Below are 13343 nucleotides of genomic sequence, written 5' to 3' on the forward strand. Positions count from 1 at the left end.
GGGGGTCACATGATACGGTAACCCAGACAGCGCGGGTCGCATGCGCACAGTCGGCCGCGACGCCCTCTTCCCGTCTTCACTCGCGCATCTCTTTCTCTCTCGTTGCTCAACGCCATTCCCACCGTGATGCACGCCCTCTCATGACCGCCAAAAACCACACGATCGACCTTCCTGAGATTCCATCCCTCCAGGTGCCAGAACCTTCCGACTGCGCCTCCTCGTCTTCTCTTCGGCCCTCCAGCATGGCTTCTCAGCCACTGCGCTATTCTTCGTACGCGTCGCAGGACACCTTCCTCTCCCCACCTCCAGACTCGAACGGGGTCTCCGCTGAGGAGAACCAGCTCGCCACGACCTCACATTCATTGTCTCCCAACTCCACGCTGAGGAAATCCATCTCCGTCGACTCTTTTGTCGGCTCCAAGCCTCCTCCTCAAGCCTCACGCGCTACTCGAGGCAACACGATGTCTTCGAACCTTGCTTATCCCCGTGAGGCCCGTCTGCGCCTTTCACAGTCGGGTCAAGCAGGGGATCCGATGCCTAGCACCTCCCGCATGCCCACAAAAGAGCGCGAAAGGCGCGGCGCTCCTCCGCCTTTCATACCGTCACAATCTAGAGGGACAAGTTCCGGTGCTACTACGGACGCGCGCGATCATTCCTACTTTCTTGATGAGTCCGACATGGAGCGCTCAGAAGACCTGTCCAGGCGCGCACGAAAAAGCAAGACAGCGTCCAATCAGGCCATACCTCCGCCGGGCGAACTGGGACTACCATCGCGATTGCAGACCATGAGCTCGTTCCCTAACATCAATGCGAATCACCCGCCTGCTCCGATCATCCCTGCAAGGAGCAGTAGCCTGAGCCACAAGATGGCAAAACAAAAGTCGCCCATGTCTCTTGATACCCATATACCCCCGGTATGTCCCTTCAGCGTCACTATCTAAGCTCTCATCTCACACGTCATTGTGCACAAGCCTCCACAATCACCTCAGATATCTATTGCTGTCATCGGCGCCGCGGGATGCGGCAAGTCAACTGTCATACGGAAAGGTCTGAAGGCGTACAAGCTGTCTGAATCTGCTACGTCCAGCTTCTCTGCTGGCCCCACGGCCACCGACGATGATGTCCAAATACCTTGTAAGCAGCTGCTTTCCTCCGCTGATGACCATCGAAGCTGATAGCTGCCATTAGACACCCGCTGGAATGGGAAGATCTCAGCCGGCCATAATTCTCCAGATTACCTGCTTCGAATACTCGAAGTCGACATCTCGGCGTTGGATCTGAGTCAGAGTGGCGCAAAATATTGGGAACGGCCTTCATTAAATGGGATCATTGTTTGTTATGATGCGGCACGCGAGGAGTCCTTTCAGCACGTTGCGGATGGCCTGCGTAAGTGCTCTCATTGAAAGGTGCACCCGAATGTGAGTCTAAAATGACTACGATTTGTCTAGGTGAATTTGCACACCTCAAACTTCCGACCATAGTACTTGCCTGCAAATCAGACCTGCCGTTGCATGTTGATCCCAAGCGCGCCGCGAGAGTGCTACAGCAATATGACGTAGGTCTCATCGAAGTTGCGACAACGAATCCTGCAGGTAAGGACAAAATACGGACAGCATTTGAGTGGATTTTCAAAGCGATATTTCGCGAGTTGCGTACGTGCTGTCTCACTTCAATGGGCCCTTTCCTGTGTTCAGTGCTATCGTTGTGCAGAGACCCCTGAAAACGCTCGCAGTGAACGCGATGAATACCGCAATCCCGCCTCGCCCTCCGTTCTCGTCTCCTCACCATCATGGGATGACTCACGCGCTTCATCTGCCACGCCCACGGCTGCATCCATCGCCCCGACGCAATCACAACCTACACAACCATCAACGCAGCCTGAACCAGCCAGCCAGCCACAAACATTGTCACAGTTTGTACTACCGCCTCCCTCACAGTCAATTCATTTATCGTCGCCTACATCTCCATCTACCCCGCGGACAGCAACTACTCCAACTTCACCAACCCGTGCACGATCAACGAGTGATTTGCTTTCCGTGCATGAGCAGTCAAGACGGCAGGAACGAGAACAACATTCGATCGGCAGGAATGGTGGTTCCCCAACGGTGAGAAGCAAGGGGTCTATGAACGCGTTACCAAGCAGTGGTGCGGGTGAGAATGCGAATGCACAGGATGAACCGACGACTACTTCGGCAGAGCCTTCATTGAAAGAGTCGTGAGTGGGATCTACCGCTCTTTCTGAACGCGTCCTGACACCTGTCGATGTTAGACGAGCTCCTTGGATGACATTGGATGAGCTATTGAACAAGCTGCTGTTTATGGCTGTCAGCGATGATGGTAGGAGCTTGTATCTGGAGTTGAGTGGATTACTATTCTCACTTGGGGTGACCACAGACCCCGTCTTTGTTTCCCACTTCCTCCTTACCTACCGTCGGTTCGCAAGTCCGCGGAGTATTCTTCTTGCAATGCAAAAGCGGATGCGTGCGCTGGATCAGCCATCAGGTGATCCTATGTTCGCTTGTTATGCGCAGTTGAGGTCAGCGCGTGTTGCGAACTCTTTCGGATTGATCCCTGTTTCATGTCATTCATAGGATATGTCTCCTCCTAGACAAGTGGATATCAACGTATCCTAACGACTTCGCGGTTCCTGGCGCAGCGGGTGCCCTTTCAGCTTTGGTGAAGTTTGTGCTGACCAAGACATATCTGTTGCATTACGGAGCCGGCCTTTTACCGTTTCTTGATACTGTGCCGAGCTTGAAAGATCGGGATCAGGGTTGGGCGATCAAGATAGAGGAGGAGAGTGACGCGTCTTCTTCCACTTCTGATGAAGAAGACTATTCCGCGCCAGAGGCGGAATTACTTCCTGCAGACAATGCCCAGTTTCCCGTCAACACTGAAAGCAACGATAGCGCGCCTACCTTTGTGCGACCGGTGACAGCACGAAATCGCAAGTCCAGTCTGCCGCTAACAGCCAAGGCGCTAGTCTCTGGATCTTCTATCCTCTCACCGTCTAATCATCAAGACAGTGCGGATCAGTCACCAAAACAGCAGCTGAAGCGATTGGTCCAAGTTAGCGAAGAGGTGCAACGCATTCCACACAAGGAAATTGCGGAACACATCACCCGAATTGAGACTGCATTCTTTCTCCAGATTGAGGTACGGCGGTAAATTCCCTACATCAGGTACAATTCAGTTGATTGTTGTGCTCCACAGCCTCGGCACTGGTTTCAACACGTTCTTGTCCAAGGAAGGAAGGATCCGGACTCAGACCCGATAGCCAAATTCAACTATATTTCGAATCACATTGCACTTTGGTATGTCCATATTCCTTGCGTCGCCCTTGACGCCATGACTATACGCTCGGTAAATGTAGGGTCGTATCGTTGATATTGTGTCACGATAAGCCGAAAGCTCGCGCGAAACAGATCGAGAAATTTGTGCAAGTTGCAGAGGAGCTCCGCGTCAAGCACAATTACTCGGCTTTGCGCGCTATCATCGCTGGCATACATAGTGCGACCTTCGACGGGGATGAGGCCTTGAACATCTTTCGGGCAAAGTCGCAGGAGCAGTGGAAACATTTCCAATCATACGATCATCTGCTTCAGGCGGCGCGCGCGCATCAGAAATATCGGATGGCCCTGAGGAACACCAAGGGTGCATGTATTCCAGCACTGTATGTGGATTCTCTCGTGTGGGTTAAGGCTGTCAAAACTCATTCATGTTGGCAGGGAGATTCATCTCTCCGACCTGATTCGTGCCCATGAGGGCAATCCTGACTATTTTCAAGATGATTCCAGCAAGATCCATTGGGCAAAGTTCAACATGATGGCAAGATTCATTGACGTTATCACGCAATGTCAGAATGGGTGTCGCCTCGCCCTAGGCGAGGATCATTTGTCGCACGAGCGGAGGATACCACCAGAATACCTGTTGTTGGACAAACCAGAATTGTTGATGGATCTCGATGTGAGGACTTCTGTTCCTTCTCGCAATGCGCTCGCATCCTGAAATATTTTCTGCAGATGCAATTATCTAGGATAGCCCCGCCAGATGCAGAAGGGCTCGAGGATGTTTTCAGGCCTGCAATACCACGGACTATTTCCCGAGAGATACAGCATCCATCCAAGGATGCCGCCATCCTACGCAAGATTTTCTTCTGGTGAACGACACCGGCTACCCGTTTGCTCATCACCAATCTGTCGCTCGCTTGCACGTTTGCTTTGATCGCGCCATATCTATTGTACGTACCTACATGGATTTGTACCCACAATTGTCGATATTGCTATGCTGGTTGTCTAACATCGCATTGGCGAGTTGTTTGACACTAGCTGGCTCAAAGGCGCTGACACTTTGGCTTCGTGAGACCGGTTGAATGCGCACTCTCTATCCGCTATACACGGTTCTGTTCGGGACATGTAAACCAAAGATGCAGCTGATGGACATGAACAATGAAAGGGCGAGTCAATCACTCTGCGAAGAATCGACATACAGAAACTACACATGATGACGAACCTCTTATGCTAGTCCCTAATGCAGGCAGGACCATTTTCACAGTCCGCAGAGCGCATTCAGAACCTCTGGCTTGCAGAGTTGGACGACGTCCCCTACTATTATTGCTGAGATATCTGGTTCGCTATACGGCCTTTTGTCTCATCGACAACGGTTTGTTCGGTCACAAATCCTGAAACAGCGAATACGCGGTCCACGAGTGAATGTCAAGTCCGGCAACGGCGGTGTGATTTAATGAGCCAGTCTAAAGTCTGCTGAGAGGACGACGTGGTTCAAGGTCACAGATGAGAGCGCTAACAGTGAGCATTGAGAGGACGGAATGTTATCGTCGGGGTCGTCATGAGCTGCCCGATACGGATTCGTTCGCAATTTCCTCTAGTCTGTTGTACGCAATTTCAGAGTTACATAAGCACTTCTTAATCTCCGAAACGCGTCGATTGGACCTTGGGATGACACGCTGGTGGCTGAGAAATGCGGTGGCTGAGGCTCATTGTAGCACATATCCATTGAATATGCTCTTCTTTCTCTGATAGCCAACTTGCACCTCTATTCTCGGTCTCATAAACATCACTACTACACAGTTTCAGATCTCACAGAGCTGTTGTACATATTCGTGGATTGGACTTGGACATTGCAGGCATGCCCGATGAGATCCGGGAGAAGCCAGCCACTGTCAGCGGCACGTCAACGGCGTCCTTCGGCTGCGTTCGGCATGTCTCGGCATTTCCAAAACGGGGTGACACGTGATCGGAAGCGCGTACTACGGGTCGAAGGGCACATTTTGAAGCAGACCTTAATATCACCTGTCGTCGCTTCCTCAGAAAAGGCGATTTTACAGGTCTGCCTAGGGGAGACAAAATTTCCTCGCTCATTACACCACGGAGATCGATAGTTGAACATAGAGGCCTCTCCACTCGAACAGTGCGAGCAAACCTCTCTAAAACAGTAGCCATCACTTTGCAGAGCGTAGTGAGAGTCCGGAGGGGTTACTATATGCAAGTCTTTGCCTTGAACGAAGTTCCTGGTCCAAGTGTAGCAATTGTAGGTATCGAATCTTAGGGCGCGGGGAAATAGAGAATGCTAATTAGCCAGGGCTATTTTACCTATATAAATTACAGGTAATTTACGGTTAAATAGGAAACGCCGGAGAGGGGATGTTCAGGATGTCCAGTCCGCTCAAGAAAATTCTCTCGGAGATCTAATTGATTTGTATTCAACCAGTGCAGAAAAAGCTCACAGAGATTCTTGATGACGAGTAGCCTGACTTGGGATCTCGTTGGTAGTGGCGTAGCATGAGGACGTTGTAATTTACCGTCATTTTAGGCTAATTTACCAGCTAATTAGCGTTAATTAGCTCGGAGTTTCGGGGGCTGCGCCCCCGGATCCCCCTTTCTAAATTAACCGTAAATTACATAGGTAAAATAGGCCTTTGCAGGGGTGCATTGCTACATTGCTAAATAGCCGGTTAAGCAGGCCACAATTCCTATTTTCCCCGCGCCCTAGACTATCGATGGGGACACTGTGACCTTAACCCTAGTAGTGCGCCACGTGCGCGCGCCAGGGCCCTTGCGCGACATCCTCAGCTAAGGAATCAACAACAGCCCTGCCCCTCCTGAGATCCTCAAGACTGAAGAAGTGAGTGCCTTCATCTGCTCGCTTAGTGTCTTGAGTGCTGGGAGAGAGATTCTGCATGGGTGCGCAGGAGAAGCATTGCGGAACACGATGGATGCAGTGATCTCAATCCGGATGACACTGCGAGCGTTTCACGAGATTTCCAAGTCGCTAATCTTCACTCCGCTCAGCCCACAACATGGGTGCCTACAAGTATATCGGTGAGCTGTACAAAAAGAAGCAATCGGATGTCCTCCGATTTCTTCTCCGTGTGCGGTGCGTACCTTTTACTCGCCTTGGGATTCTGCTTATTTTGTTGCGTCTCGCTGCAGGTGCTGGGAGTACCGTCAGTTGAATGTTATCCACCGCGCCTCCCGGCCTTCGCGTCCCGACAAGGCTCGCCGATTGGGCTACAAGGCTAAGCAGGGCTACGTGATTTACCGTGTGCGGGTCAGGAGGGGCAACCGCAAGAAGCATGTCCCCAAGGGTATGTTTGTCCAGAGTTTCTAGTGCCAGGTGGTTTTACATCGCACGCAGGCGCAACTTACGGCAAGCCCGTCCGCCAGGGTGTGAACCATCTCAAGCCCCAGCGTGGTTTGAGGAGTGTGGCCGAGGAGCGTGTCGGCAGGCGATGCGGCAACCTCCGTGTCTTGAACTCATACTGGATCAATCAGGATGGAGTTTATAAGTACTACGAGGTCATTCTCGTGGATCCTAGTCATAAGGCTGTATGTTTTTTAATTGTATCTTTTGGACATTCGCAATTGAACCTATTATCACAGATCCGTCGGGATGCCAGGATCAACTGGATCACGAAGCCCGTGCACAAGCGCCGCGAGGCTCGCGGTCTCACCAGTATTGGCAAGCAAGTACGCATCAGGATTATGCGTGGACTATGTCTTGATGCTGACCCGGCATGCACTTATAGAACCGTGGTTTGGGCAAAGGCCACCGTTACAACCACACTCCGGGCTGGTCTACCTGGAAGAAACACAACACGCTCAGCCTGCGTCGCTACCGGTGATATCCTGTTGTATTTCTGTTGTCATGTTCTTCGTCGTATCGCATCGCACGCCCATGTTCTCTCATGCTCGTTATGGATGTATGTCTCTGTGTCTGCCTCTCAAAGAGATATTGTCCCATCCACACTCTGCACGCGGTGGGCACGAACCTTCCTAAGTTGCCGTGCCGCACAACGTCCATAAAAATGTCTCCGAAAGAGCCCTGCGTGTTGTGGTGCTAGGCAAGGATGCTTGCGAGCGCGCGCCAAACTAGAAGCCGCAGCGAGAACAATGTTTGGTTGTGTCTCATCTCTTGAGCGACGACACTAACTCGGCAAAGTTTAGCGCCATGTCAGAGGTACAAGTTGTTGTTATGCATCCTCCATCGTGGCCATCCTCTGTATGAGGCGGCATATTCGGTTGCTGTTAGACTAGGACTTCCCCGGGTGGTACTTCTGGCGACTTCATAGCATCCGCCTGCCTCCCCTCTCTGATTGTTCCTCATTGATTCGTCCCACGGCGTCAGATGGCTGCCATCTCTGACGGGCTACAATAGTAGGTCCAACACATGTCTCGTTACGTGGTTTGACGCCGTTGCTCGGATCTTCTCCGTCGCATCCTCCGTCCTGCATATACCTTGGATTTGGTTCTTGACTTCGTGACTGTCTCGTCCTGTTTCTTCATGCTTCCCGTGCTATCCTTCTCACTCGCGTGTTTGTTTGTATCAACAGCTGTAAAACGTCTTGCACGCTGCTCTCCTACTGTATCTGCTATCTCACCGCACAAGTTGCTGTTGTTGCTTCATTTCTCCTCATTCACTTTAGTTCTCAGTCTAGACAAGCGAGCCACTGGCGTGCAAACTTGGCCGAATGGTAGTACATACGTATGGACGGTAGAGGATACATATGAGGGCGAAACCTTCTTTGAGTGAGTGATGGATAGTGATCCCCAAGGCCTAATTTGCATCGAACTCAAATCGTAGTCGGTTTGATTTCTATACCGGTGCAGATCCCACGAAGTGCGTTACTTGATCTCATCCTTCTCTGAGCAATCAATGTCTGACTCCGATCAGTGGTCTAGTGAAGTGGGTAGCTTCCCTCGATAAGCCGCAGAGGTTTCTAAATTACGATTACGGCTTACAATCGCCAGCTACACTGACCAGGAGACCGCTTTTGCTGATGGTCTCGCGTATGTTACCTCCGATGGTATAGTAGTCATGAGAGGTGATAACACTACCTGGCTGTCAGAAGGAGAAGAGCGGAAAAGGTAAGAGTCCTTCTCCCTCAAGGAAAAGTAAGGGAGGCATTGCTGAAATGCTATCAAGCGTCCGGGTATCAAGCCAGAAAGAATATAATACCGGTGAACCTTGCCGCGATGGAACCGAGAAATTGACAACTGAATTAGTGATCGCAGGCCTCTTCATTCTCGATCTTGACATGGCACCCTGGGGATGTGGTAGGAACCTGCTTGTTATCCATTACCTAAATCTATCATAGCTAACTGTCATCTGCAGCCGTATGGCCTGCATGGTGGACACTGGGAAGTGGTACATGGCCCTGGGTGAGCATTGCCAAACAGTGTACGAACTTATTGTGTCTGATTATTCGCAGACGGGAGAGATTGATATCATTGAAGGAGTGCACGACAATGAGCACAATCAAGTGACATGGCATACAGGCCCTAGTACGTGTTATATACTTGGCTTGCTCTACTGACCTAACACCCGGACACTCATTCCAGATTGCAACTTGACGGAAAGCGGGAATTTCACTGGAACTATTGTGGTACGTGGAACTTACTGTCTTCAATCGAGTATAGATTGAACGAATCTCGTGAAGACAACTAACAACGAGCCCAATCTCGACTGCGACTCCGTTGATGGCCTGAACGATAACTCAGGTTGTGGTGTTGTTGAATGGAGTAGAGCCTCATATGGCCCATACTTCGACGAGCAAGGAGGCGGCGTGTTCGCGATGAAGTGGGATGTATCCGGCATTGGTGTCTGTGCGTCGGATTGCTCTCCTTGACGATAACCCTCTCACACATCCCGTAGGGTCTTTCTATCGCGCTGCAATACCTCAGGACATCACGGACGGGCAACCGACTCCCTCCACTTGGGGTGAACCAGTGGCATTCCTTGATGCGAGCGGGTGCAATCCAATCACCAATTTCGTAAATCATTCTATAATCTTTGGTATGGCATGTGCCTGATTCGCTGATTGTCGATACTAATATCCATGAAATGTAGATATCACCTTCTGTGGTAGGCTGATCCAACACGCCTCAGGTGCAGAGCATCCCTGACATAGTCTCTGCGGTAATCTAGGCGATTGGGCCGGTAACGATTACAGCACATCAGGCTGTCCGGGAACATGCCCGGAACGCCTCATGGATCCCGCCAATTTCGTCGTACGTGACATTCTCTTCCATTCGACGTAAGTCAGTCTGACGAACTGCGGCAGAATGCATCATGGGAAATCCGGAGCTTGACCGTATACAAACAACAGTCTCTTCATGGCGAAATTGCTACCTCCGCCAGCACGCGTCATGGGCTGCAGCTCCTACCTCTGCTAATCATTGTATTCTGCATAGCGTGTTTCCTTGCTTGACCATATCGCTGGCGATGTATCTGCATCACTTATGAGCTTGTAGTGTACTCCACGGACATTCTATAATGCTACAACCTGGAACCGCTAAGCAGTGTTCCGGCATCTTGCTCGACCTGCGAATGCCCGAAGGTTCAGGAATCGGAAATGGCTACGACATTTATTCGCTAAATATGATAATCATCGACATTGCACTGTGCTGTGCACCGTCTGTCCTCCCATGAAAGATCTTTGTACAGAGATCGGCTCGTATTCTTACAATTTCAGCCTCCAAACCTTCTCCTCCGCATCAGCAGCAGACTGCACGTCCCAATCACCAGGAGGCTCTGCGAAACTGGCTCGTATGGCTGTTACACTCACCCAACCCTGAGAGATCGCCCAACCGTCCGACCCAACAGGCATACTCGACGTGGGAGAGTTTATGAGACCAGTCATGTCTGGTGCCCACCTAAACAACAGCTTTTCTACACCATTCGAGTTTGCCGTCTTATCCATCACGTTGGCCTTGCTGTCGCGACGATCCTCGCTGGGTGCATCAGGGCCAGCAGGAGAGATCGTGGCAATGGCAGCAGCGGCTGCTTCGTGCGACGTATGGGCTTTGAAAAGCCGTCCATACGAGTTGCGCCAGATGCGTGTCCAGCAGATCCTGAGGCCCTCTTCGCTGAGGAGTCCCTCGATCATGGGGATGTTGACATTGTAGAGGTCCACCTCGCCATTTCGCAGACCTCCTTCGTCTGCTCCCCAATTGTCCCAAAGATGTGATATGATTTTCGCCCCGAGGCGATGGGCAGGATCGTGGTACGACGCCGGCGTCGGGTGGTGTACGATGCCGTACGAGAGAGCAATAGAGCGGATTCGCGACAGACTCGATGACATCGCGGCTCCGATCGTTCCAGATGATAAAGTAAATGCAGCTTTCATCCACTCAATGAGTCTATGCAGCTCGTTCGGCGTACAATCTATTGCTCACCAGAGCTATTGCGGCCTAGGTTGGGGCCTGATATCTAGAATGGACTGAATGAAGACGTGATGCGAACGCAGAGACGGCGAAGAAGACGTACCAGAAGATCGATGTCCCCATGATACAGATTGTGAAGAGCAATGTTCGCGCAAGTGGCAGGAGTCTGACGAGGTCGTCATTCTTTGCTTTCGGGATGAGAGTGGGCAGCGAAACTTACCCCATCGAAAAGAATCCACTCTGCCACCTCGCCGTCTTGAAGAGGCCTTGAAGTGTCTGACACTTCACCCAAACCGTCTGCGAAAGGGTACCGGAAAGGGTGCTTCAGAAGACTGGGATTCCGTGAACACGAACAGCGATGAACATACCGGGATCTCGTGGATAGTAGTACCTCCCGGAGATTATGTCCTTGATTTGGTACGCCTTGCCTATACGTTTCAGGCATGGGCGAATTAGTCGCTGACAGAAGGACGTTATGATCGGCGACATACCGATCCATGACTTCTGAGAGCTAGGAATGACGACTCTCACATCCCAGCCTAGTCAGCAGGTGAACTCAAGCTTTTCCTAATGTATCCAGCGCGAATCGTACCCAAGTCTCTAGTCAAATGTCGGTATAGCCCGTAAATGTATGGCGAGTCAGGACCAGGAGGGCCGTCATCATTCTTGAGACGCGAGACAGTAAGACATCACAGCTATTTATAGCGAGGACTCCGATGTACTTGCAGTCAGAAGAACCCTCAATGGCGCTCCGGACATGTCGTAGAATGCAGGCTTAAGACGATAAAGTGCTGGTGCTGGTCAAGATGAAGAAGCGCCGGCCAAGAGAGGCAATGTACATAGAGTGCTACAATTACATCTGCCAGTTGACCGCTACAGAATCATGAAATGGGATGCACAATGGGGTGGGAACACCCTCCGATACACTCGACCCATACGCATCACATAGTGAGAGCGAGTTTCGCCATCTGCAATGCACCCTCTTTTGTTTTGTTTCCTGAAGATTACACGCTCATTCGAGTTCCTCAAAAATGGTTTCCATGAGAAAGACTGACCGCCAATAAAACCACTGGCATGGACAAAGATGCCACCCTCGATGCCGCTCATGCTTGATAGAACATCGTCCCGGAGTCCTCTCCATGCTTCCGGCAATGCTTTCCGGCTTTCAAAGCTATCAGGAGCGGTTGGGACAGCTTGCACGCGCCAATTCTTGCTAGTCTCATCCGGGTACAGGACATATATAGGCTGAGACTCTGACGAGATCTGCATTTCCGCTTCCAAGTCGAAGAGATGCTCCTGAAGCAGACAATTGTTGAGAAGAGAACTTGATGAGGCATGCTTACAGATGACATACTTTCCACGGCACGAACTGCTCGAAGACAGTAATCTTGCCGGAAGAATCGGCCTCCTGTTTCCGATTGAGAGCCTCTGCAACTAGTCTGCGAGCAGGTAGCCACGCATTGGCATAGTAGTCAAGTCTGGACAGGAACTCCTCTCCGACGAGCGAGGATGCCTCAAGGAATCGAGCCTATAACGTTGACAAGATGGTCCAGGTCAGCACAACAAAGGCAGGTGCATTGCTGCAACTGACATCGACCGCCTGCGCGTTGACAGGTTCGTTCCACGCTGGGTTCAGGAAACTGACCCGACTTGAGATGTCGGTCCTTACGCGATATCGTGGCTTGAGATCTGTTGGATACTGTGAGACGCCATTGTCATTGCCGTCAACGGCTTCGATGAACTCCTTGTACAGCTTGAGCCAGAGTGTTTCCACCCTCTCATCCTTCACCGTGGTCTGGAGTCTGTTAGCAATAACTTCCTTGCCGAAGTGTCTACAGCGATGAAACATGAGCCTATGCCTCCGCAACAACCTAGAGAGCAACTCACTTGTAGACAAGACCGGCTGAAGACAATTTGGTGTTGAAGCCATGGCCAAACACCTCCACGAACCCGCGTTGATGGTGATCGAATCGCTGTGTACTCTCGTCATAGACCCCACCGACGTCTACTACGATTGAGCACGTGTCGAGAATCGCTGTGTCTCTCGTGCGCGTGAGGTCTGGAGAACAAGCCCAGTGAGTAGACCACGCAAGATGTGCCGTATAGCGCTTCACCTGCATTGCCGTATGTTTTTGTCCTCTTGAGCAGGAACACCGCCAAGGCTTCATCACAGTGGAATGTGCCATTGTGGGTGCCTATAATCTGTGCACAGCGGTCAAACCTGCCTAGCAGTCCAGAAGAAGATCAGACCTGCCTTGCGCTCGTCGTTCATCTTGACTTTCTTTGCAGGAGGGTCGAGAGCACCTTCTAAGGATGACATGAAACGAATTCTATTGTGACGCCCGACCGCTTGAAAGGTGTATGCGGGTCTAAGTAACACACTTTTCCTCGTCTGCGGGAGAGTTTTATGAAAATAAGCGAGTTTGGCCCTGAGGACGTGCTGCAACGACTGTAACCTCTGCATCTGCCAATCAGCGTCACCCTAACAGCGACGAAATCGCAGGCGCCGGGACGAACAAGGGATTCGTCGGTCTTTGAACTCGGAGGGCATGCTAGTACGTATACCCGTCGAGTGAATGCCGTGATCAAGTAGTGATTACTACCACAAAAGTCATTATGCGAGCTATAATGTCTATAGAAAAGTTAACATGCTCTCCG

General features: G+C 51.2%; 5 protein-coding genes across 5 annotated transcripts; 3 read left to right on the forward strand and 2 right to left on the reverse strand.

The window, feature by feature from the left end:
- On the forward strand, positions 1 to 4544 carry LAESUDRAFT_815163 (ras GEF). Its single transcript, XM_040914663.1, has 12 exons — positions 1 to 914; positions 972 to 1134; positions 1189 to 1386; positions 1449 to 1652; positions 1711 to 2215; positions 2270 to 2337; positions 2395 to 2536; positions 2592 to 3156; positions 3214 to 3314; positions 3374 to 3673; positions 3729 to 3966; positions 4023 to 4544. Exons 1-12 carry the CDS (start codon positions 141 to 143, stop codon positions 4161 to 4163), a joined length of 3399 nt encoding a protein of 1132 aa, XP_040760482.1. The 5' UTR covers positions 1 to 140; the 3' UTR covers positions 4164 to 4544.
- Positions 4545 to 6049: 1505 nt separating this feature from the next.
- Positions 6050 to 7232, forward strand: LAESUDRAFT_729995 (60S ribosomal protein L15). The gene is made up of 5 exons (XM_040909756.1): positions 6050 to 6396; positions 6453 to 6607; positions 6658 to 6848; positions 6903 to 6989; positions 7049 to 7232. The coding sequence occupies exons 1-5, from the start codon at positions 6320 to 6322 to the stop codon at positions 7142 to 7144; spliced, it is 606 nt and encodes a 201-aa protein (XP_040760483.1). The 5' UTR covers positions 6050 to 6319; the 3' UTR covers positions 7145 to 7232.
- A 676-nt stretch (positions 7233 to 7908) lies between these two features.
- On the forward strand, positions 7909 to 9649 carry LAESUDRAFT_613816 (glycoside hydrolase family 16 protein; the record flags this gene model as incomplete). Its single annotated transcript, XM_040903189.1, has 14 exons — positions 7909 to 8048; positions 8104 to 8139; positions 8194 to 8205; positions 8271 to 8387; positions 8446 to 8480; positions 8535 to 8576; positions 8635 to 8681; positions 8732 to 8804; positions 8862 to 8905; positions 8960 to 9125; positions 9175 to 9315; positions 9370 to 9384; positions 9448 to 9530; positions 9584 to 9649. Coding segments are annotated over 14 exons (1017 nt in total), but the record flags the coding sequence as incomplete, so codon positions are not given.
- A 224-nt stretch (positions 9650 to 9873) lies between these two features.
- LAESUDRAFT_400929 (sure-like protein) lies at positions 9874 to 11538 on the reverse strand. Its single transcript, XM_040902310.1, has 9 exons — positions 11412 to 11538; positions 11278 to 11350; positions 11177 to 11224; positions 11054 to 11113; positions 10906 to 10982; positions 10789 to 10851; positions 10698 to 10731; positions 10088 to 10641; positions 9874 to 10027 (listed from the first exon to the last, which is right to left on the reverse strand). Exons 1-9 carry the CDS (start codon positions 11442 to 11444, stop codon positions 9983 to 9985), a joined length of 987 nt encoding a protein of 328 aa, XP_040760485.1. The 5' UTR covers positions 11445 to 11538; the 3' UTR covers positions 9874 to 9982.
- Positions 11318 to 13228, reverse strand: LAESUDRAFT_729997 (GAMM1 protein). Its single transcript, XM_040909757.1, has 7 exons — positions 12940 to 13228; positions 12800 to 12887; positions 12573 to 12744; positions 12277 to 12517; positions 12040 to 12213; positions 11741 to 11981; positions 11318 to 11682 (listed from the first exon to the last, which is right to left on the reverse strand). The coding sequence occupies exons 1-7, from the start codon at positions 13003 to 13005 to the stop codon at positions 11627 to 11629; spliced, it is 1038 nt and encodes a 345-aa protein (XP_040760486.1). The 5' UTR covers positions 13006 to 13228; the 3' UTR covers positions 11318 to 11626.
- Positions 13229 to 13343: the final 115 nt, after the last annotated feature.

This window comes from Laetiporus sulphureus, assembly GCF_001632365.1.
Source record: "Laetiporus sulphureus 93-53 unplaced genomic scaffold LAESUscaffold_46, whole genome shotgun sequence".
Lineage (NCBI taxonomy): Eukaryota > Fungi > Basidiomycota > Agaricomycetes > Polyporales > Laetiporaceae > Laetiporus > Laetiporus sulphureus.